The sequence below is a fragment of the Hylobates moloch genome, unplaced genomic scaffold, assembly GCF_009828535.3.
Source record: "Hylobates moloch isolate HMO894 unplaced genomic scaffold, HMol_V3 SCAFFOLD_33, whole genome shotgun sequence".
Classification (NCBI taxonomy): Eukaryota; Metazoa; Chordata; class Mammalia; order Primates; family Hylobatidae; genus Hylobates; species Hylobates moloch.
Genome location: NW_026652308.1, coordinates 801,042 through 825,589, shown reverse-complemented (window position 1 = coordinate 825,589; position 24,548 = coordinate 801,042). Strand labels below are relative to the sequence as shown.

The following is a 24,548-nucleotide window of genomic DNA, read 5'->3' as shown; positions in this document are numbered from 1 at the left end:
GGTCTCGATCTCCTGACCTCATGATCTGCCCACCTTGCCCTCCCAAAGTGCTGGGATCACAGGCGTGAGCCATCACACCCGGCCACAAATGCAATATTTTAAGAAGGCAAAATTCATGCTTTAAAGAAAAGCCCCAAAGATCAAGACGATCGGGTTTGTCACAGCCTGACACTTGAAGGCGTCGCCCTACAGGCCAGCCAGGGGAGAGCTGGGTCACAAATGGGCTGCTCTGTGCTTGTGTGATCAGGGGCAAGTCAGTTCATCTCCCTGAGCTTCCATTCCCTTACAAACCAAATTGGATAAGAATAGTCTTCCTCACAGGTGAGGGAGAATTGCATGAGATGATGCAGTTAAGCCTGCACACAGCAAGCTCTTGGCAAAAGTCACTATTAGGGATGATAAATAAAGAGGAGTTAAATACACTACATCGTTTCTCCTAGGTCAAGGGCTTGTGAAAACAAGTCAATTTTGTTTCCATCATGAGGATTCATGAGGAAAATGGTTACAACACCACAGTGTTCTGGTTTTGTTTTGCTGTTTTGTTTTAGTATTTTAAAGACAGTCTCTCGGCCGGGTGCGGTGGCTCACGCCTGTAATCCTAGCACTTTGGGAGGCCAAGGCGGGTGGATCACGATGTCAGGAAATCGAGACCATCCTGGCTAACATGGTGAAACCCCGTCTCTACTAAAAATACAAAAATTAGTTGGGCATGGTGGCATGTGCCTATAGTCCCAGCTACTCAGGAGGCTGAGGCAGAGGTTGCAGGGAGCTGAGATTGTACCACTGCACTCCAGCCTGGTTGACAGAGCGAGACTCCATCTCAAAATAAAATAAAATAAAATAAAATAAAGACAGGGTCGCATTCTATCACCTAGGCTGGAGCGCAGTGGTACAATCATAGCTCACTGCAGCCTCAACCTCCCAGGCTTAAGCAATCCTTTCGCCTCAGCCTCCTGAGAAGCTGGGACTACAGGTGCACGCCACCACACCTGGCTGGGTTTTTTTTTTTTTTTTCCTATCTGTGGTAGAGATGAGGTCTTGTCATGTTGCCCAGGCTGGTCTCGAACTCCTGAACTCAAGTGATCCTCCCGCCTCAGCCTCTCAGAATACTGGGGATGACAGGCATGGGCCACCATGCCAGATCTAACATTATGTTTTTACCTTTAGGATGGTAAAGGTAAAAACCATCCTTTGCTGCACTGTGGGCTGCAGCAAAAGCACTGACACAAGCCACTTCAGCCTCTAGCCTAAGACACTCTGCACGAAGGCTGTGATATGTATCAGAACATGGCTGGAAGGTCTAGGACGCCACTGGGAATAACACTATTAGTGTGATGACTGACGTTCTTTGTGTTTATTCCTCCACTCTCTTGAACTTTTTCCTAACTGCTTTATATTCACTGATGTCCCCCCTTTTTCAGAATATTTAATACTGTCTATGAGAAACCAGCCAACCCAGAAAGTCATAAGCGGGGCACTGAAGAATGAGGTTCCCTACACATTCTTCTTGCTGACCGTAAGCTATTCCCGAGTGGAGACCACATCAAAGACACACGCGAGATCTCTTTGTCTTCGGCACGGAGAAACTCTCCAGTAAGTTGGCAAAATGAATGAAAACAGAACTTCACTTTCAGATTTTCTAAAAATTTCTTAGCAATAGCAACTTGGTCTTGTCTTAACTGATATGATTTACCAAAAACATGATTTCACAAAGCATTTTTCCTCTCTGCTTTCATCACCGGTATACACACACACACACACACACACACACACGCACACACGCACGCACAGGCATGGGTGTGAATCTACCTGGATTCTGAACACAGGATAAAGCATGGTGCAAATGCCAAGCCTGGTGATAGGAGGATAAATCAAAGGGGCACACAGCCAGTCACCTTGCCAGTAGCCCTGGGACAACAGTATTTAGAAATCAAGCTTTGTGTGGGACTTAAATGCTAACTTTATAAACAGTTGGATCCACATTCTCTCCCCCAAGAGATTCTTCTCTCCACCTCCCTCCAAAGGAGTAAAATAAATCTCTGCATTCTGCCCTAGATGACTTATAATCCCAGACCAATTCCATCTCAACACTGGAAGGGGGAAATTTAAGCCCAGAAGTGGATCCAAATGCCACAAGCAATCCAAGACAAAACCACAAGAAAAACCACCCATCCTCAAGCCTTTGAGACTAGGGTCAAACTCCCGATCTACACGCCTTTCTCAGGAAGACAGCCCTAAATCTCTGTCCGGACAAGTTGCGGCTGTCTGGCAGGAGAGCTTGGCTTCTGCAAAGGGGCAAGGCTGTGCTGTCCATTTCTGACACGCAGCTGAACAAGCATCTGGAACGGGAGAAAAGGAAATGTCCTGCAAACCAAAGGACATGAGAAAGTCCCCTGTGGACCCTCAAAAGGACACATCCAGATGGCTTCAGGCTGAGGAGTCATAGTCATGTTTGTGACTCTTTTTCAGGCACCGCAAAGCCCAGAAAATGCAAAATCGGACTAGCAAACCTCATTGCATACTTGGAACTTGATGCCTCATGTAGTCATTGGCCCTGGGGCAGGACTGATGGCTGACCCTGGGAGAAAGCTCCAGAGGCTCTGACTTCAGCCCTAGCCCTGCCTTGTGGGAGTGAATCCCTAACACCTATAAAATCACTTTCCTTCTCTATAATCTTATCATTCACGTGTAGAGTCTTACAATAAGAAAATTAGCCTGCTGAGCTAAAATAAGGCCCTTGAACACCAAGCCATGGGAGAAGGAGGAAAACTACACTAGCATCTAGAACACTGTGGCCCATGATGCTTTAATGCCAGCCTCTGCAGCCAAGCAACCCCAGAAAATAAAAAATCCCAAGATGATATACCAAAGGTGTGACGGCTAATGCTCTATAACAACTTGAGTGGGCCACACGGTGCCCAGACGTTTGGTCACACTGTCCGCGAGGATGGCCCTGGATGAGATTAACAGTGGAATCAACAGGCTCTGAGTACAGCAGATGGCCCTCCCTAATGTGGGCGGGCCCCATCCATGCAGTTGAAGGCTTGAATAGAACAAAAAAACACAGTCTTCCCTCAAGGAGTAGGAGAACTCCTCCTGTCTAACTGCCTTCTAACTGGGACATCAGTTTTTTTCCTGCCTTGGGACTCAAACTAAAACATCGGCTCTTTGTGAGTCTGCAGCTTGTTGCATTTAGGCTGGACCTTCTACCATCAGCCCTCCTGGGTCTCCAGCTTACAGATGGCAGATCTTGGGACCTGTCAGCCTCCATAATCACATCAGCTGATTCCTTACAATAAGCCTCTCTCTCTCTCTCTGTCTCTCTCCAGCTATCCCTCCACACACACACATACACACACACACACCCTACTGATTCTGTTTCCCTGAAGAATCCAAATACAAAAGGCTATTAGCAAGAGTCCTCATGTATGCTTAAAATGCCAGTTTTGACATAATGAGCTGGAGAAATTACATTTCAAACAATCAACTCTCTGAAACACAACTCTCTTTACAAAAGAAGAGCAATTTCTGCTGTTTCCACTGCTGGGTGTGTTAATAGGGATAAAACTGAGACTGCTGAGAAGTTTAAAGACATCGAGACACATTCCCAGCTGAGGTGCACCGGCTGTGTTGACAAGGGTCTCCACGGATGGTAGCAGGAAACCTCATAGCGTATAAATGGAGTTGGGGGTGCAGGGACAGAGAAGTAGGATTGGGGGTGCAGGAAACCTTCACACTTTTTTTTTTTTTTTTTTTTTTGAGACAGAGTCTCGCTCTGTAGCCCAGGCTGGAGTGCAGTGGCACAATCTTGGCTAACTGCAACCTCCACCTCCCAGGTTCAAGCAATTCTCCTTGCTCAGCCTCCAGAGAAGCTGGGATTACAGGCGCCTGCCACCATGCCCAGCTAATTTTTGGATTTTTTAGTAGAGATGGGTTTTCGCCATGTAGGCCAAACTGGTCTTGAACTCCTGACCTCATGTGATCTGCCTGCCTCAGCATCCCAAAGTGCTGGGATTACAGGCATGAGCCACCGCGCCCAGCACATTTCTCAAATTAAAAGGAGAACTCTTCCTTTACTAACTGTGCACCAGTCAGAAGCCGGGAAATTTAGGAACAGAGCCAATCAGCATTTTCCACATACCTTCAGATCCTCAAGCCCGTCTGAACAGTGGGCTCAGAGAACAGTGCAGTTCTGCCTCAGAGAGAGAGAAGACGAGAAAATGGGAAAATAAAGTACATTCGAAGCCTAAAAAACCTAACCAAGCCTGGCTCTCTCTTCTCTAAGTGTAGATTCTTTAACATGCCTTTTTAAATAATAGTCCATAAGGCTGGGCACAGTGGCTCACGCCTGTAGTCCCAGCTACTTGGGAGGCTGAGGCAGGAGAATCACTTGAACCCAGGAGACGGAGGTTGCAATGAGCCGAGATCTCGCCACCACACTCCAGCCTGGGTGACAGAGTGAGACCCTGACTCAAAATAATAATAATAATAGTCCCTAAAAGTTAAACTTTTCCTGGGTGCCAGCTAAGCAATTTAAATTTGTGATCAAATGCAAAACATCTAAAGCACGCTTCAAGGCACATGCTGCTGGTATCCCTGTCTTACAACTGAGGAGACTGAGGCTCAGGGAAGCTGACTTGCCCACAGCCATGTAGCTAATCAGTGGCAGAGCTAGGGTTTGAAGCAGGCAGTCCAGTGACCAGAAGACTTGCAGTGGGGCCTCCTTCCCACGTGGGTGAGTGAAAGTGCCGCACAACTACCCATGGTCTGAAATGTGCCACGCAGACAGGCTGCATGGGGCTTGAGAGTATAGACTATGGAAGCAACTCAGGAAAATCACAGGGCATAGTGAGCACATATGACCCCTGAGAGGGCCAAGGGGTGGCCCAGCTCAGACCTCCCCAACAGGTCGCCTTGAGCCATCGGTGGCATGCCCCGCTCTGTCACTCCCACCCACTCCCATCCAAGAGCCCCACTCCACGCCTCACCGGACTTCGCGGCCACTTGACTTTAGCACCAAAAAACTCTTCGCCCTCCCTCATCACACTTTCTGGAAAGTGTCACTGCACAGCTCACATTTTCATATTCCACACTAAACTGGACACACTTCTAACAAACCCTTTCTAAACTGTGACTCCCTCAGGAGGTGTGTTGGTTTGCAGCCGGCCCACGCCCACTTCCTCCCTCCTTTTGGCATCTGTATCCTCTGTGCCCTGGGTGAAGCCCCCTCCCACATGGGCCTGGCCACACCCCCAGTTCCAGGAGTGGACGTGAGCCTGGAGCCTGAGCCAATCCAGGCATTGCCACCCCCAGGGCATGGCAATGGCAGGGGAGCAGGGCAGTGGGGAGGGGAAAGCACGACCAACCCGAACCAATGACTCTCTGCTGTGAAGGCTGAAACAGGGCAGGTGGGTGCCCCTCCCACTGGCCTTGAGGACCAGACAACATAAGCCATCATGCCACCATCTAGAAACAGAAAATAAAGGCAATATGGTAGAGGACAGATTGGAAAGAGAGAGACCAAGTTCTAAATCGACTACCAAGCCAGCTCTCCTTAAAACCTACAAGGCTACTCTCTCTTTCACCAAGGCCAGCTGGGGCCGGGTTTTCTGTCGTACATAACCGAGCAAACCTTAACTGCCTCGAGGCCTCAGGGAAGGCACTGCACCAAGGGAAAACACCACTGTAATCACAACACCTTCCTGGGGCTTCTTTCACATTTTAATAGTGAGCCTTCCACATGTTAAGTATAATTTTCCTATATCCTCAAGCCTGTTTAAACCCCAGGACTCTGCCCCTTACAGAAACAATGAACACACACAGAGAAGCAGAGTGACATTTTCTGCTTAGGGCTACCTGTGAGCAGGCTTTCAATGAGGACAAACATCCGGAGACTGCACCTCCCAGAACTGCCATGAGCCTGAGGCAAAGGCAGAGACTACACGGCTGTGATGAAGCTGAAGTCCCCTGGGTCCATTCGCGGGCAGTGGGCCAGCCCTGGGGACAGGGCCCTCATTTTACCCAGAGACACACGCAGCTCAAGGACAAAGCGCCTGGTTCTAGAAAGCGCCCAGGTTTGCAGTCAGACTTGGGTTCGCAGCCCAGTGCCCCCACACCCAGAGCCTGTCCCCTCAGCTGTGTACTGTGTGGTGCTGGGGGCCAGTGAGACAGCAGCCTACGAGGACAGACCAGCTAGCACTCCCCATCGAAGAAGGAACACTGGGAAATAAAGAAGTGAAAAGACACTTCTGGCCCATCTTCCACAGCAGGAATCTTTCTTTTCTGAGATAGGCTACTGTTAACCAGGAGGCCTCAACCTGGTTGAGATATAAAGTGGTCGTTTTATTAATAAATAAATGTCCATATTGTCTTCACAGGAATAGGCAAGGCCAGATAATTTCTAGAAGAGATAAAGCACCCTTCCATCCGAACCAAAACTCATTTCTCACAAGAGAGAGGAGAGGTTCAAAATTCTTTTAGTCTGAAATATAATCCTCAAGCCAGAGGGTTTGTTTGCTCAACGACTGTTCACCAGCTGCGCAGAAACAGGTTTCGTGTGAGTGCTCATACGTCCCACTTACACAAACAAGGAGGCCGAGAGAGGACACCAGCCCCTGGCAGGCCACAGACGGGGAGGCCTTCCTTCCTCGCCCTCCCCCACGAAGAGAATAAAACAGGACTAAACCCTTTAAACTCAGTTCAGTTTTGAGTGTGACAGTCAGAGCCACCAACTCAAAGTGCGGAGACTGAGGTTCAGTGCTCAGCCCTGCAATTCCCTTGTCGGTGTGCTTCTGAGCAAGCCTCTCATCACGAACCCGAATTTCTTCATCCATTTCTACTTCCTGCCAGGTGTGGTCTGGGTTCTGATGACAGAGCCTCTAACACCTCTCACTCTACTTACTCCAGGCCACAGGCTTTCTCACTTCTCCTGAGGCCATTCCAGGACATCCCAACCAGGCTGGGTTTTCTCCTTCTTCTGAATCCTGCAGCCCCTCTTCATAGGCACATCCCTACCACTGGGCACTGTCTACACATGACCTCCAGGCACGCGGGCCCCTCCTGCATCATCCACAGCACTGGGGTGACGGTACCAGCAGGCACCGTGAGGCGGCAACCCTGAGTGCCAGGTAATGCACATGTGATCTCATCACAGCCTCCCGCCAGTGAGGCGAGGAGGGCTCCCATTATCAAGGCAAGGAAACCAAGGCCAGAAGGCACTGAGTGACCTGCCCCAGGAAGCAAGCAGGGCTCAAATCCAGGTCCATCACACTCCACAACATGAGCCCTTCACACTCCAACAAGACGGCAGGAACTCACCTCGGACTTCTGGATGTGCCCCCAACCCTATGACTCAGCACTCAACAGACACTTCTCAGGACCCAGAGGTGCCCTGCAAGTTCTTTTGGTTGCCAGCCAGCTCCTGCGATGACCAAAAGCAACCAAAACAAGCTTGTGTCAACAGAAGGAAGGCACGCTGTGCCTCTGACTAGGAAGTTTCAATCTCATAAAGATTTCAAGCCATCTAAATTAATCTGCAAGCTCAGTGAAACGCAGTAAGATACCAACCAATTTCTGCTGGGGATCGAAATGAGCTGATTCCAAAATTCATGGGGATGGGAGAAGCAGCAAGAATGGAATAGCCAGGAGAATTCCGTAGTTAGTAAAACATGCTGTAAAACTACAATAACTGAACACAGCGTGATATGGTTTGGAACTGTGTCCCCAACCAAATCTCATGTTGAACTGTAATCCCCAGTGCTGGAGGTGGGACCTGGTGGAAGGTGACTGGATCATGGGGGTGGGCCTTCATGAATGGTTTAGCACCATCCTCTTCGTGCTGTTCTTATGATAGTGAGTGAGTGAGTGCCTGAGAGATCTGGTGGTTTAAAAGTGGGTGATACCTCCCGCCTTGCTCTTTCTCTTGCTCCTGCTCTCACCATGTGAGTGCCTGCTCCCCCTTTGCCTTCCACCATGATTGGAAGATTCGTGAGGCCTCCCCAGAAGCAGAAGCTGCTATGATTCCTGTACAGCATGCAGAACCATTAGCCAATTAAACCTCTTTTCTTTATAAATTACCCAGTCTCAGGTATTTCTTTATAGCAGTGCAAGAACAGACTAATACACAGGGGCATCCCACATTAACAATCAGATGCTATAGCAGAATAGAAAGTCCAGAAATACACCCAAATACACACTGGAATCAAGTATAGGATAAAGATGGCATTTCACATGAGAAAAAGGTAACTCATTAAATATTTTATTGATAACCACCCATATCTCACACTTTATATCAGCATAAATTAGATGGATCAGACTTAAATGTAGAAAATAAAACCACAAAAGTACTAGAAGAAAACATGGGAGAAATCCAAAATCCATTTTTTTAAAAAGGATGATAAATGTAAACACATAAAAATGTCTTAGAGTCAAGGTGAATAGGCCAGGAGCAGTGGCTCACACTTGTAATCCCAGCAGTTTGGGAGGCTGAGGTGGGCAGATCACCTGAGGTCAGGAATTCGAGACCAGCCCAGCTAACATGGTGAAACCCCGTCTCTACTAAAAATACAAAAATTGGCCGGGCACGGTGGCGGGCGCCTGTAGTCCCAGCTACTCGGGAGGCTGAGGCAAGAGAATTGCTTGAGCCCAGGGGGCGGAGGTTGCAGTGAGTGGAGATCGTGCCATTGCACTCCAGCCTGGGCGACAGTGAGACTCCATCTCAAAAAAAAAAAAAAAAAGTCAAAGTAAATGATATACTGGGAGAACTATTTCCAACTCACTATAAATTTTGGTTTTTGTTTTTTGGTTTTTGTTTTTTTTAAGACAGAGTCTCGCTCTGTCACCCAGGCAAGAGTGCAGTGGCACGATTTTGGCTCACTGCAACCTCTGCCTCCCAGGTTAAAGTGATTCTCCTGCCTCAGCCTCCCAAGTAGCTGGGATTACAGGCACGCATCACCACACTCAGCCAATTTTTGTATTTTGTATTTTTAGTAGAGATGGGGTTTCACCATGTTGGCTAGGCTGGTTTTGAACTCCTGACCCACCCGCCTCAGCCTCCCAAAGTGCTGAGATTACAGGCATGAGCCACCACTCCTGGCTAACTCATTATAAATGTTTTAAAATTTAACCTCCTTAATATATACATAGTCCCTACAAACCAATAAAAAATATCAATAATCTAATTGGAAAATTGGTAAAAAACATAACATAGGCAGTTCACACACACACACACAAACCCAAATGGCTTCACATTCTTAACTATGAAAAAATGTCCAATCTCACTTTCAATAAGATAAATGTAATTTTGATCTTCACAGAGATGCAATTTTTCACCTATTAATTTAGCAAAAATAGAACTGTGTGAAAACACACCGTTGGCAAGGATGTAAAGAAACACTCTCTCATGACTTGTTTGTGGACGTGTAAATTGTTACAACATATACAGAAAGCAGTGAGACAATATCCATCAGTTACGAAAGGTATAGCCCTCAATCAGCAATTCCATTTCTAGGAATTTGTCCTACAGGTATGTTTCCACATGCGTGAAATGACACCTACATGTCCATTAACAGAAGACTGATTAAATAAATTATGTTACATCCATATAATGAACACTAAGCACCTATATAAACGAATGAAGAGCTTTTTATAGCCTGACAAGGAATAACCATTCAGACACACAAGATATTTTTATAAAGCAAGATGACAAGCATAGTGTATGTGTAAGAGATAGAAAAGATACCCACATGCAAAATAATAAAGTTGGACCCCTATAAATCATGTAAAAAAATTAACAAACACCATATACAAAAATTACCTCAAAATGGAACTTACATATAAGTATGTAAGACTTATATGTAAGAGCTAAATTTATAGAAAAAATAGCATAAACCTTTGTGACACTGGATTAGGCAATGGCTTATTAAATATGACACCAGACGCAGAAGCAACAAAAGAAAAACTACATAAATTGGACTCATCAAAATTTAAAACTTTTGTGCTTCAAAGGATATAATCAAGAAAGTGAAAGGACACCCCCATAGAATGGGAGGAATCACTTGCAAACTATATATCTGATCAAAGTATTTGTATGTAGAATATATAAAGAACTCTTATCCATCAATAATAAAAAGACAAATAACCCAATGTAAAATGGGCAAAAGACCTGAATAGACAGTTCTCAAAAGAAGATTTACAAATGCACAATACACGAAGGCAAACAAGGTCAACATCACTAGCCATCAGTGTATTGCAAATTAAACCCACAACGAGATACCACTTTATACCCTAGGATGGCTATAAGCAAAAAGACAGACAATAAAAAATGGTGAGGATATAAGAAATCATAACCCTCATACACTTCTAGTGAGATGTAAACTAGTACAGCAATTTGGAAAACCATTTGGCAGTTTGTCAAAAGGTTAAACATGGAATTATCATATGACCCAGCAATTCCACTCCTAGGTATATTCCCAAGAGCCATCAAAATACATGTCCACACAGAAACTCATACACTTGTTCAGAGCAGCATTGTTCATAATAGCCCCAAAAAGGAAATAACTTAAATATCTGATATGGTTTGGCTGTGTCCCCACCCAAAGCTCATCTTGTAGTTCACATAATCCCCATGTGTTGTGAGAGGGACCTTGTGGGAGGTGAATAGATTATGGGGGTGGTTCCCCCATGCTGTTCTCACGATAGTGAGTGAGTTCTCACAAGATTTGATGGTTTTATAAGGGGATTTTCCCTACTCCATTCTGTACTTCTCTCTCCTGCCACCATGACAGGACATGTTTGCTTCCCCTTCCGCCATGATTATAAGTTCCCTGAGGCCTCCTCTGCCATGCAGAACTGTGAGACAATTAAACCTCTTTCCTTCATAAATTACCCAGTCTCAGGCAGTTCTTTATAGCAGCCCCTAAGAACAGGCTAGTACAATATCTATCTATTGATGAATGGGTAAATAAAAGATGGTATACCCATTTGATGGAACATAATGGCAATAAAAAGAAATGATACATGCTACACATAGATGAACCCCGAAAACATTATACTAAATAAGCTATTCACAAAAGACCACACATTGTATGGTCCCATGTATATGAAAGACCAGAAGAGGGAAATCTATACACAGAAAGAAAATTCGGAGACGCATAGGGATTAACTACTATGGATTCATGGTTTCAGTCTGGAGTGATGAATGTATTCTAAAATTGATTTTAGTGATAGATGCACAACTCTGTAAATATACTAAAAACCATTGAGTTGGACACTTTATTTATTTTTTTTAGAGAGATGGGGTCTGGCTGTGTCGACCAGGCTGGTCCAAACTCCTGGCATCAAGCAATCCTCCCATCTTGGCCCCCAAAGTGCTAGGATTACAGGCATGAGCCACCATGCCTGGCTGGGTTGGACACTTTAAATGAGTGAATGTGGTGTATAAGTTATATCTCACTAAAGTCATTATAAGAAATAGGGAAGGAATGTGTCTGTGTGTGTGTGTGTGTGTGTGTGTGTGTGTGTGTGTATTCATGTATATATTACACTCACTTGCTTCTATATTTATAAAATCTCCCTGGAAAGATTTGACAAGAAATTGACAACATAAAGTGAAGAAAATTGTGTGGCTAAAGGATAAGAATACTTTTTGCTATATCCTCTTTTGTTCTCTGTGAATTTTGAACCATGTGAACATATGGCCTATTTTAAAACCAAGTAAATAAATAAAATTCAATGTAAATCATTAAAATAAATTTTGAAATGGACTAAGTCTGTGTCAGGCTGCCCCTCTGGCAGGAGACCCTTCTCCCACAGCCCACCCATGGCCGCCTCCATGTGGCTTTGCCCCGCTCTCCTGGTGACTTCAGAACCCAAACTCAGTGACTCAAACCTTTACCTCGGCTGTTTCCATTTTTAAGCCCACTAAAGTAGTTCTGTAGCCCAAGGACCAGCGTTTTGCCAAAACCATATTACTTGTCAACGAACAGCACATGTGAACTCTGACATTTGGAAAAAGTAATCAAGAAAACGAAAATGGATCATGGGAGAGGAAGACTGAAGCACACAGGTGCCGCCAGTGTAGATGGGAGGACTAGCAGGCGACTCTGAGCCAGGCGGTCCCTCTGATGCTCTGAGGACACAGACCTGCCTCGCTTTTACCCTCTGAGCTCCACGCTGCACCTTCTCCTCAGGACATAAGAAGTAACAGAGCTTCCCCTAGAAAACCAGCTACACTTGAAGAAATGAAGAACATGACTTAGAACCCACTCTTCAGCCCTAGCCTCTGCCCTACCCTGTAAGGAAGCAGGGGTTGGAGGCCCCTGGACAATCAACAGGCTAGCCAGGGTCTCACCACCATGGCCTGCCACCAAGACACATTCCCAATAACCAGCCTACCTCCCTTTCTGCCCTGGACACAGCCCTCTGAGCTCCACCCGACACCTTCTACCTAGAGCATTTTCAACAAGCCACTGAGAGGCAAACACTGGTGTGATAGAAATCTCATCTTATTCCACTGCAGATGGGCCACTTCAGACAAACAGTAAGTCACATGAGGCAAAAGCATTTACCTCTAGTGCAGCAAGAGCCTCCAGATCTCCAGCAGCCAAGCTCCAACACAATCCAGCTCCGGCAGAACCCTCCCAGCTCCAGCAGAATGCTCCCCAACACAAGAGGCTGGGGAGAACTTGGATGCACCCTCGCCTCACCCCTGTCCTGGAGCACCCCCTCCCACCACGCTGCAGCCCCTCTGTTCCAGCACCCAGCACCCAGTCATCAGTCAAGCACCATGGCTCAACATACCAGGTCAATAACTCAAATGCCCCAAGGCCTTGTAGATAAAAGAAACCAGAGCATCAGGACTGCTGAGACCTAAACAAGGGAACAAACAACAGTGACAAGTGGTGGACAATGCTCTGTCTTCAAGTCAAAAAGGCATAAATAGCGGCACCCTGCCCAGCCTAGGTGGAGTGACAGCCACCCAGCTCCTGTCCGGCTGCCCCGGAACAGAGGTCTTGCACTTCCGTGTATCCCCATCTGTCAAAAGAAGCAGGAAATCTAGATTTTTATATAAAGGCTCCTAACTTTTAAGTGTTCTCAACTATCCTAGTTTTTAAAACACTGTGCAGATCAAACAACAAAACAAATGTCTGTGGGCCAGATTTTTTTGGCCCCAGGCCATCAGTTTACCATCTCTGACTTGGTTCCCTGACCATGGTTCATTAGGTCCTATGTGCCAAGCATGAGTGATATTTAGTAATTTAGCTCAAAATCATGAGCCCAGAGAGATGTAATGATATGCACGTTCCACTAAATCCTTCTTTATCTCTGTTCACCAACAGTTCAACCATGACTAAGGAGTATTGACCATTATTTATATAACCTAGCTGCTTCCTCTCCCTCCTGGGCACCATCCCATTGGGGTTAACCAAGTGTTAGCACTGTTGGTTGACCCCAGGATGGGCATGCAGCACACGGCACAGACTGTGCCCCTGGGGGGCTTACGCTTCATAGAGGATCATCCACCACGGGCCAGACAACCCTGAAGAGCTCAGTGACAAGTCCTGGAGTTTTCCTTCATTACACTAAAGTGTTTACCCTCCATCTGCTCCCCACCCTGTTTCTCTTTTCCCTCTCTCAGTCCCTGAGGGATAAATCCAATGCTTACTCTTACAAGACAAAAGCAGCACACATTAAATCCGGCAACAGCAAATGCCCCAAGACCTGTTCCTCCAGCTCTCGGGTGTGTTTGCAAAGGGTTGGTTCTGCTTTATTTTTACATAAGGTGCCAGGGGAGGGAAGTGAGGTTTAAAGCAGAGAAGGTAGCCTCTAGGGGCAGTGGCAAGATGACCCAGAGGGGCTCCTGGTGGACCCAGGGGACCTGACCACCGCCTGAAAACTCCGAGGTCACAGTGCTTTGGGACACATGTCATAAAGGGCCCTTTCAGTACCACTTATCCCTGCCACCTCAGTAAGGGAGGCGTGGGAATGTCAGTCCTCACTACCCACTCCTTCTAGGCAGATGCTCCCAATGCCCCTCCACCCAACCCCAAGGCCCAGCTGCATGGCTGGAGTTTTCATGAACAAGTTTCACCTGTGAGTCCTCTTCTTCCTCACCAAACCTATCCCTTTCCCTGCCTGATCACCTCCTTCACAATGACCCCCTTCTCTAGGCCCTTCAGGACAGCCTGACACTTTCCTCTTTCTCCTCTTCATCCACTCAGGCCTCCAGTCCTCCTAAGTGGTCCTTCCAGCACCTTCCACAGGTCTCCCCAGCCATCCTGCACCCCCACACCAGCCACGTCACTATTCATGCATTCTTGGTAAATCCTTGGTACAACGTAATCTGGACCAACATTTCTAGAGAAGCCCTGTGATTACTTCCCTCCTGTGTTAAAATCCTCCATTTGTTCTTCTCACCCACTACAAATCCCCAAGTCCTCCAGCTGGAATTGGCTTCCAAAATCCAGCTGCGATGGGAAGCGTGAGCCAGACTCCTCCCCTTCCCCAGCTGCTCATCCCTGAGCAAGACACTTCACAAATTGAGCCTTGGTTTTCTCATCTGTGAAATGGGGATGACAAACTAAAATTAAAATTCTAAGCCCCCCAACCATCTGAATGAACCCCTCCACTCAGCAAGGCTACTGACGGCAATTTGGAATCTCGGCAGTGCCATGGCTAACCCAAAAAACTAATTCAGGCTATGATGGGAAGGGTGGGGGGTTGAACATACCTGATTCTACCCTCCTCCCCTTTGGAATTATTGATAGACCCTTTAAGTCTGATGAGAAACATTTACAATCTATTCTCTCCAAAGCCTGCTACCTGGAGGCTTTGCCTGCATAATAAAACCTTGGTCTCCACAACCACTTATCTTAACCCAGACATTTCTAAGTCTTTAGACAATAACTTAACTCTTTCAACCAATTGCCAATCAGAAAATCTTTGAATCTACCTATGGCCTGGAAGTCATCCCCCTTCCAGTTGTCCTGCCTTTCTGGACCAAACCAATCTACATCTTACATGTATTTGATGTCTCATGTCTCCCTAATATGTATAAAATTAAGCTGTACCCCAACCACCTTCGGCACATGTTCTCAGGATCTCCTGAGGGCTGAGTCATGGGCCAGTGGCCACTCATATTTGGCTCAGAATAAATCTCTTTAAATATTTTACAGAGCTTGACTCTTTTTGTTAACAGGACTGACAGTGCACCACTCATAGGAGCGAGGAAAACATATAAAATGCTTATCACAGAGTCCATTACACAGTAAAGGCTTAATAAATATTCGTTGCTATTATTGTCATCATCATCACAATTTCCAAGTGATTTCACAAACCCTACCCTCAGCAAAGCTTGCTTCACCCATCTGGTCCTGGAAGAACCTCTTCTTGCTCCCATCCTGCCAAGTCCTAATCGTCCTCCTCCTCCCCCACCATGCCCTCCCAGACCATTCTGGTCCCTGACCAAAGTCACTGCACCCATCCTTTCTCAGTTTACCTAGCCTTGCTTTTAATACATGGCTCCCCTCTGGGACTGGATGGCTCCTTATCCGCCAAGTAGAATCATTCAAGGCATAAGCCAAAAATAAAATTCTAAGCCCCCCAGCCAGTTGAACAGACCTGGCCAAGAGGACCCCAGAGAAACCTGAAAAACTAAATTCCAAGCCTAGACAAGAAAGGAGGTCAGACATACCGCATTATACCCCTCCCTTTTGGAGTTTAGGCACAAATGACCAGCATTAATAATGAAATAGAGATCCTAAGACTGGCAAAACAAGGCTCTTTGTGGCAATAAGATACCAAATTCCAACCTGATTCTGTATAGCATCACATGACAGATAGCAGGCCCTGAAGGAAATGAAATTTTACCCAAAAATATCTGTGACATAGTTTGAAATGGCCCTGCAAAGCCATCTTTTGTGGGGAAATGTTTGCATCTGTAGAGAATCTTCATTAATACAGCTAGGCCTTTGGTGGATCTAGGAGAGATTAACTGAAAGTCTGACACCTTTTAAGATCTGAAAAGAGGCATTTACCATCTATTCTCTCTGAAGCCTGCTACCTGGAGGCTTCATCTACATAACAAGAACCTTGGTCTCCACAACCCCCCTTATCTTAACTCAAGCATTTCTTTCTATTGACTTCAAGTCTTTAGACAAAGCTTAACTCTTTCAACCAACTGCCAATCAAAATCTCTTTGAAGCTGCCTATGGCCTATAAGCCCCACTTCAAGATGCCCTGCCTTTCCGGGCTGAACCAAAGTAAACCATCTATATATTGATTCATGTCTTTGCCTGTAACTTCTATCTCCCTAAAATGTAAAAAACCAGGCTGAAACCTGACCACCTCGGGTCCACGTTCTCAGGACCTCTTGATATTGTTCCCCACGTCAGTATGGTCACTCATATTGGCTCACAATAAACCTCTTTAAATATTCATAGAGTTTGGGATTTTTGTCAACAAAGGGCATTATCCTACGCCCTAGATTGAGCTGGATGGTCCTTGACGTCTGATGTGTCCCATGGCACCTCTATGTTCATAGTGGGTGCTAATTAAACACTCTGGGAAGAACACTGTCTACTCAGCCGTGTTTTCTCCTAGGTGCTGGGTTCAGTGTTGGGGAGACTTGACTGGACAGGGCCAAACTCAGCCCACCACATCTTGGAGGCCCAGAAAGGGCCAAGCTGAGCATCCAAGCCCCTAGGCTTAAGTCCTATTTTTCCTACAAACTCACTCAGTGACCTTAAGCAACCCTCCCCACTCTGGGCCTCAGTTTTCTCATCTGTACAATGAGTGAAGGGAGGTAGGTGGAAGGAGCTCTGAATGCAAAGAAACCCCTACGTGAGAGGGAGGGGTCTAGAAGGGCTCCGCCGGGTCTACAAGAGCCCTGCCCAAGCACTTTGCCATGGCCCCTCCTCTGTGCCACACCTGCCCATGAGAAAGGGTTTCCTCCTCCCTGCACCCTCAGGAAAATAAATAGCAAGTCTAGATTCCTGGCAGATTGCCCTTAGATTAAGTATAGTTTATTTTTTAAGTCAAACCGTAATAACATGATCCTAAATTCATGGTCCCAGATTTCCCTTTGCAAAAGGTTAGACCCAAAACCTCAGCCATAAAACTAAAGTACTAACACAACCCATGAAGCCTTCTTTGCTTAAATCCAGGAGTGTTTCCCCCTCTTGACACTCGCCCTACAGGATGCCCTACAGATACTGACATTGGGGTTCCCTTAATCCCCACTGCTTACCCTAGATTTGCCTGGTGTCTCAAGAAGAACCTGCATTTGCAAAGACACCCATACGCAAAGCCTACATGGGCATGAAAGTCTATGGGTAATGCCATACAAGTCAGGAGGCTCAGGCTTAAATTAAAGAGGGATTTTCTTCCCTTTCCAATCTGATAGAAGGAATCCACGTCAGGTGCCAGGTCTTCACAGTCCTGTTAATGGGGGCAGTCATGAGGCGCCTCCATCATCAGGAAATTGAGTAGTCAAGGAGGCTCACTTGGGCTAAAGAGTCAGCAATTTCATTTGAAAGAGCCTCAGAAACAGATGCACCTGCCTGATAATTGTGGCCATATGGCTGCATCCTCATTTATGGACAGAAGCAAGACCAAAAGGTTGGGTGTAAATTACATCTGTTTTCAGAATCGTATTTTTCAATATAATAGGACACTTGGCTGCTTAAAGGGGAGCCAGAGACTGAGTTGACACAATCTCATTCTAAACATGCAATAGCCCTTGGAAGCATGTACTCTAATTAATGATGAGAAACGGTGCCCAGAAAGGTTCAATAAACTGCCCATATCAGACAACCAGCAGGCTTGAAGCCGAGATTCTCGGCATCTCTCAAACCTGGCACCCTTGACATTTGGGGCTGGATAATTCTTTGGGTGGGGGTGGGGGTGCTGTTCCGTGCACTGTAGGATGTTTAGCAGTATCCTGGCCTCTACCCACTAGAGGCCAGTAGTAAATTCCCCCTACCCCTACCCCCGCTCCCCAACATGACAATCCAAAATGTCTCCAGATATGACCACATAACACCAGGGGACAAAATCCTCCCCAGTTAAGAACCATTTGAGCGATCTTGTTCTCTCCCTATACCATGATGTTTTGGAGAACTGAATCAAGGGCTTGCTCTCTACTCTCTTTTTTAAAGAATCTGGATTTTGCCTGTATTCAATTTGCTTAACACTTCTTCACTGTGGCATATAATATCAAACATGAAAGAAGATGAACATTTGTCACTTCTATAGTTTTTTCCTTCAATTCAAAGCCTTGGGCAAGCAATGAGAAATGACCAACTGATGCTAAACAAGTCCCACATCCCCTCTCAAATCTGAAAATGGGGCTGGACCTTCTAACCATGGCTCCACCCAAAACCCCAATTTACTAAAATAATATTGATATACTATGAAATAATAAGCAATGACAAAAAAAAATTTTTAATGGTAACTTTCCCTAAATGCTAAAAGTATTAAGCTTTTACATTTTCTTTTAAATAACTTTTCTTATTACAAATGTAAATACACACACAATAGAAAATTTAGGAAATACAAGATAAGTAGGAAAGTTCTCGTTCCTTTTCAAAGACCTGGCTTAGTAAAATTAACTAAGCATCTGTGGTTCCAATGTCTTCAGGGCATGGCAGTGTGCACCGTTCCCACTGACAGCTGGGCAATGTCAGACTGCTTAGAATTCAACCTCCCGATCCCTTGGGAAGCACCAAAAAGAACCCTGCTTTCAGATAAGAGGATTTTACAGAGATTTTGAAGTAAGAAGTGGCTGGGCATGCAGCCAACAAAGATCTAGGAGAAATGGAGCCTGCACCGTGGAGTTCGGAGACTCTCCAAGACTGGGAAAGGATCCCCAGGATGAAAGGAACGTTGTGGTTTCGAGGTGGCAGGGTTTTCCTGACTTGCCCCTGCTCTGCTCATGAGACACCAGAGCGTAAAGTCAGATTCCTTCCAGAACTCAGACAATAAAGTGTTCTGAGTGAATGTAGGGGGCAAAAGGTACTGATACCAGCAGTCCTTCGCTTATGTGTATTATCTTGAATCCATGCAACATCACCAGATGTTTCCCAATATCAAAAAATTAGGAGCAATCACACCTCTCTACTTCCTAGAGACAGCCTCTTTTGCTGATTCCCTTTCAGCTCCCATAAACCTGCCAAGCAGCAGACCCAGGGGGTCCCCCACACCAGGTACCTGTAGGACTACTCTCACACATGTGAAGGTACCCACCAGAGGGCACTCGGTCTCCAGCCAGCTTTCCCTTCTTCTGATTTTTGTCTCCTGTCTAAAAATGGTTTGCCTTAATGATGAAATACATTTAAAAAGGTGGACATGATTCTACAAGATGGGGAAATCAGATTGATTAAGGAGAACATTTGGAAGAGACAGAGGCTCAACTTTGGCAGAAAATGAAGAAATACAAAACAAATTAATGAATACCAAATTATACCCATCAGATTGGAAAGCATTAGAAAGTAAGATAATACTAAGTGTTGGATATGATGTGAGAATCTGAGAACCCTCAGGCTCTGCAGATGGAAACCTACACTGGCGCCTGCTCAAGGAAATCAAGAATGAGCACCCCCTAGGATCCAGAAGCCCCACTCCCAGGTGTACACCCCAGATGCTGTCAATACTGGTCCTCAGAAAGACACATCCAAGAATGCAGCCAGGAGCTGAGTATACACACAGGGATACCCAGCATACACACATCATAACTACATGCTTCTGGATTGTAAAAGAATTCAAACTATGCAGAAACACATCGTGAATAATAAAAAAAAATACGATAATCATCCACACGCACAGGCACACAGATTTATTCGCACATTCATATATACATGTTTATAATTTACTTAACTGATACTATACATGCCACTTTGTGACCTGTTTCATACTCAAAAATATATAGCAAGTATTATCTCAATGTTATCATTTTAACAGCTGCACAGTATTCTGCCACAAAGATTACCATGAGTTGCTTAACCAATGCCCAGTTGTTGGACACTTGGATTATTTAAACCTTTTCACTATCAAACAGAGCTTCTCTGAATATCATTGCACTTGCATCTTGGCTTTCTCTTCTAATTATTAACATTAGAAGCAAAGAATATTTAGTGCAGTGGAAAATGTACATACTTTAAGAATGGAATTGCTTGATTAAAAGTATACATCTTTTTCATTAAAACACACATTCTTTGCTTCTAATTTCCTTGGATCCAATTTTTTTCTGTTGTCTGGTAAGGTGACTGCTTCCATTTTATAAGCAATCATACTTACTACACTCTCCTTTATCTACGTTGTACAAATTCCTACCTCGCAGGTATCCAGCATCAGTCATGCAGCTAGTCTAGCACATTTTGAGAGACATCAGCAATGTAAAATCCTTGAGAGCTCAACATTCTTTTGCTAAAAATATCTTTATTAAATGCCAGCTTGTGCCTGGAACCACATTAGGTATTAGGGAAACACAGATTAATGCCTAGTCTTGCTCAGAAGAAGTTCGGCGGCACTTGACTCTGAAGAGGGAATTCAAAAATCGAGTGTGCTTTGGAAGCACAGAGGGGCCCTAGCTGCAGAGGCTTCTCAGAGGAGGCAACGGCAATGAGGTCAAACAGCACCGAACTGACCATGCAGTCTTAGTGACAGAGGGGACTCCAGGCAGGGGGTTAGAATGGGACAAGATGCTCAGGCCACGCAGTGCCTCCGGAGAACCCCTGGAAGTCCAGCAAAGCAGGAGGTGCACTGAGCAGAGCCGAGATGGGGGCTCAAGAGGGAGGCAGCACCCTGATCTGAAGAGTCAGCCTTGCCCACACATTAAGGAGTTTGTATGCAGGGAGAATTGGCAGGGAGGGGTAGAAGAAGGATGATACAGGCATTCCTGCAGACGAGGGAGGACAGACTGGAGAGGGACAAGGTTGGAGGCAGGAACCCCGGCTTAAGAGACACTATTGCAATTCAGGAGCGACAAGGTAGAAACAGTGGCAGGTGGCGAAGCTTCCCCGGGGAAGGTGGTGTGGGCAGAGGTGAGACAGTCTCTTGGAGACTCAGGTGGTGGAATTTCCAGGACTCAGTGCCTGCAGGCTAAGGAGTTGCAGAGGGAGAAAGGAAGGACAGGCATTTGGTGAGCTGACTGACCAAGGCTACAGGGGAGCGTGGGACAGGAGAAAGGCTGAATAGCATAGATGAGGTGCTGCCCCTGCCTTGGCTACACTGACTTGCAGAGTGTTCTAGAATCTAGCAACGACTTATTCTACTTCCTGGGATGCAACTTTCTCATCTGCAAAGAAACACATGGGGACTGTGCGCCATCAGGGCCCTTCTAAGCTGTAAAATATTACAAACTCCTCTCTAGATCAGAATCTGGGGTGGCAGCTGTCCACTTGAAAACTCACCCTAACAAGATTGCCTTCCTGGGAAGAGACACAGATCACGTCCATAACCACCTTCTCCTATGAAGTCATAAACTTCTTTCAACACTCCACACCCAAGCCACTAAAGACCCATCTCTTCCAGGCTAGAGTGCTGGCTTACCCACTCCAACATGAGGCTCGCATCCCTCACATCTGGGTGCATGCTGCCTTCTTTTCTCCCCTACTCCTGAGTAATAAACAGCAGACTAGCAAAATTGTTCAAATACCTTCTAAAAAAAATACACAGCCTTGTGGACTCCATAGCCTATTTTGAGCTAAATGTTTCAAACCTCCAGACTCAGACTTGCTCTAGGCATTAACCTTCACTCCAACTGAACAATCAGGAAGTCCGTAAATGACAATGGCACCTCTGCTGAATGGCAGGCCCGCATCGGGCATGGAGACACGAAGATGAACTGGACTTCCCAACCTCCAGGGCTCTCTGCTGAGCGCAGAAGCCAGCATGGCACGGTTGGACTGAAGGATGCACAGATTAGGGATGAGGAGGTCAGAAAATAGTGACAGCCTCATTCAAATGTCCAGGAAAACTATACAGAGGAAGGAGGATGGGAGCTGGTGGCTGCACGCACTTGTAGAACATAGGGGCAAGAATTAGGCTAGAAGCGGGAAACCACAGAGCATAAGGAGCAAGTGACAAGGGACTAGGCTCAGAAGCGCTGGTTGATGTCTGCATTGTGGACGGGGGCCAGCTTGCAAGGGCCCTGAATTACACACCCAGGTATGGCAATGCCTAGGTAGTGGCCACAGGGAGCTGCTAGAGTTTGTAAACAGGGGATTGAGGCTAGTGGGTAGAGTGGGAAGAAGACAGGAGCATTTCAACCCAGAGAACATCAAGGAGACCAGCAGAGTGAGGAACGATGTGGCCTCAGACAAGGCAGGGAATGGTGGGGTGAGCGTGGGACCACATTTCCCCTTTCTCCATTTTCTCAGACCACTGGCATCTAATCCTACAGACATAGAAGGAAACACCTGGACCCAAAGTCACACACAACTGACAGCAAAGCTCAATACATAGATAGCTCCCAACTCTACCTTTTCCTGGTCTGGTTTCTGCTGTTGCACTGAAAATGCTACCCAGGAGAGCAAGCCCTGAAGCCCAACCTTCCACAGCTGATCAAACACCAAAGCACAGTGTGTAGGCTTGGAAGCAGAGGAAGGCAGCAGTGAACAGCTGACACACACACCCAGACTTCCAGGCGGGCGGGCCTCAGTAACAGGACAGGTTTGGTTCATTTCCTGCAAAAACAGGATTTCCCAGGCATTAAAGGAAATGTCCTTGCATTCCTCTTAGCCCTGTCCACCAGGAGGGACAGGGATCAAGGACCTGGGACGTCGTTCCTAATTTACCAGACACTTTATCCCTGAACGTGAGCAACCTACAAAGGGCTCTCCAAGATCCCTCATGCCCCTGTGAATGTTCATCTAGCGCAACCTAGGCAGGAGCCTAGGAAAGCCATCTGTGTCCCCCACTAACAGAAAATCAGGGAGGCCACCAAGGGTCGCCTAGAATCCTGAAGCCCAGCTCCAACCCGTGGTGCAAAGCACTCCTCCAGCGTAATTCTGGAGGCAACTCTACTACCCCCCACTCTAGAAACTGCTTCTTTCAGTAGTAAAAAAAAAAAAAAAAAAAAAAAAAAAGAGTAAAAAGTAGGTGGGGCGTGACGGAGATGGTAGTAGGAAGAAGGAGTGGCGAGATTAAACTTAGACAGGCCTGGGTTCAAGTCCTACCTCCATCACTGAGTTTACTTAGATGAGCCATTTTGCCTCTGAAAATGTTTTCCTCATCTGTGAAAATGATTATAAAAATAAATTATGGGAAACGCTGTCAGAATTCAGAGCGCTATTGTTAGCGTTCAGCATTAGCAGAAAGCCAACAAATGGAACCAAATATTTATTTTATATATATAGTTAAAGAGAGGAAAGAAAATTCCTAAAACATGTACCAGGAAAATCCAGACGAGCACACCCCGGCCCCCCACCCACCCTCCCGGGCAGGGCAGGAGGCACACGGCTGGCTGGGGCGCACCAGGGCACCTGTGCGTGCAGGTGGGGCGGGCGCGCGGCGACAGCAGCTTGGCGATGCCGCCCTGTCGGCTGGCGGGAGAAGGAAGAGGGCGGGAGGGCCCACCTGAAGACGCGCAGCAGCAGGCAGGCGATGAGGAGGGTGGTAAAGGCGAACGCCACGATCACGGCCGCCTTGAGGGTGGGTAGGTCGCGGAGGAGGGTGGAAATGCGGGTCACCAAGGCGTCGCCGCTGCTGTTGGAGCTGCCGCTGCCACTGCCGCTGTCGCCCACCGCCCCAGACCCAATCCGGGTGGTGTTCCCGGGCCCCGGGCCGGGCGGTGGCCGCGACTCACGCTCGGGTTCGGGCCGCGGCGCGGAGATGGACTCGGCTCTGCTGGCGCGGGCGGCGGGAGCGGCCAGGAGCGCGAGCAGCAGCAGCGGCAGGAGCGGGGCTGGCGGCGGCACGGCGCGCATAGTGCGGTGGGTCGGCACAGGATCAGGCAGGGCGCGCGTGGCTGAGCCCCAGGATCCGCACCAGCACGCAGGCCTGCACCGGGGGATCCTGCGGCGGAGGCGGCTGCGCGGTGCTTGGCAGGAAGCTGCGGCGCCCGGAAGAGCCCGCGCCACCGCCGCCGCCACCACCACCAACACGTTGCAAGGAGTCATTCGACGGGCCGCGGCCCCACGTGGGCGGGGCAGGCCACCCGGCCTGGGTCCCGGCTGCGCTCCGCCCGCCCGCGACCCCAATTCCTCGGGACTTGAGACCCCGCGGTGAAGCAGCAACTGCCACGATGGCGCTTGGGCTGGCCCTGTGCTGCACATTTCACGTGTTTTATTTATTTCATTTAATTCTACAACCCCCTTTGAAGACAGGTATTCTGTTATCCACATTTGATAGTTGACTTAGCACCCAAAGAGCCAGCTCACAGCAACCCAGATTGTGTCAGACTAAGAATCAAAGACTATGAGACCCAGAAGTAGACTCCCATCTTGGCAGATCAAAAACTGAAGCCGACAGTGAAGTGATTACCTGATGTCCTATGCAACGCATAGTTTCAGTATCTCCGCTAATTTCTCTCTTTGTCAAAAGGAGTTTCT

General features: G+C 47.0%; 1 protein-coding gene across 1 annotated transcript in view; it reads right to left on the bottom strand.

Moving 5' to 3' along the window:
- LOC116463321 (membrane protein FAM174B) overlaps window positions 1-24,040 on the bottom strand; it is a 37,470-nt gene extending 13,430 nt beyond the window's left edge. The window contains exon 1 of the mRNA XM_032146370.2: window positions 23,575-24,040. Within this exon, the coding sequence (XP_032002261.1) occupies window positions 23,575-23,924 (350 nt within the window). The 5' untranslated portion in view covers window positions 23,925-24,040. The remainder of the gene's footprint in view (window positions 1-23,574) is intronic.
- Window positions 24,041-24,548: the final 508 nt, after the last annotated feature.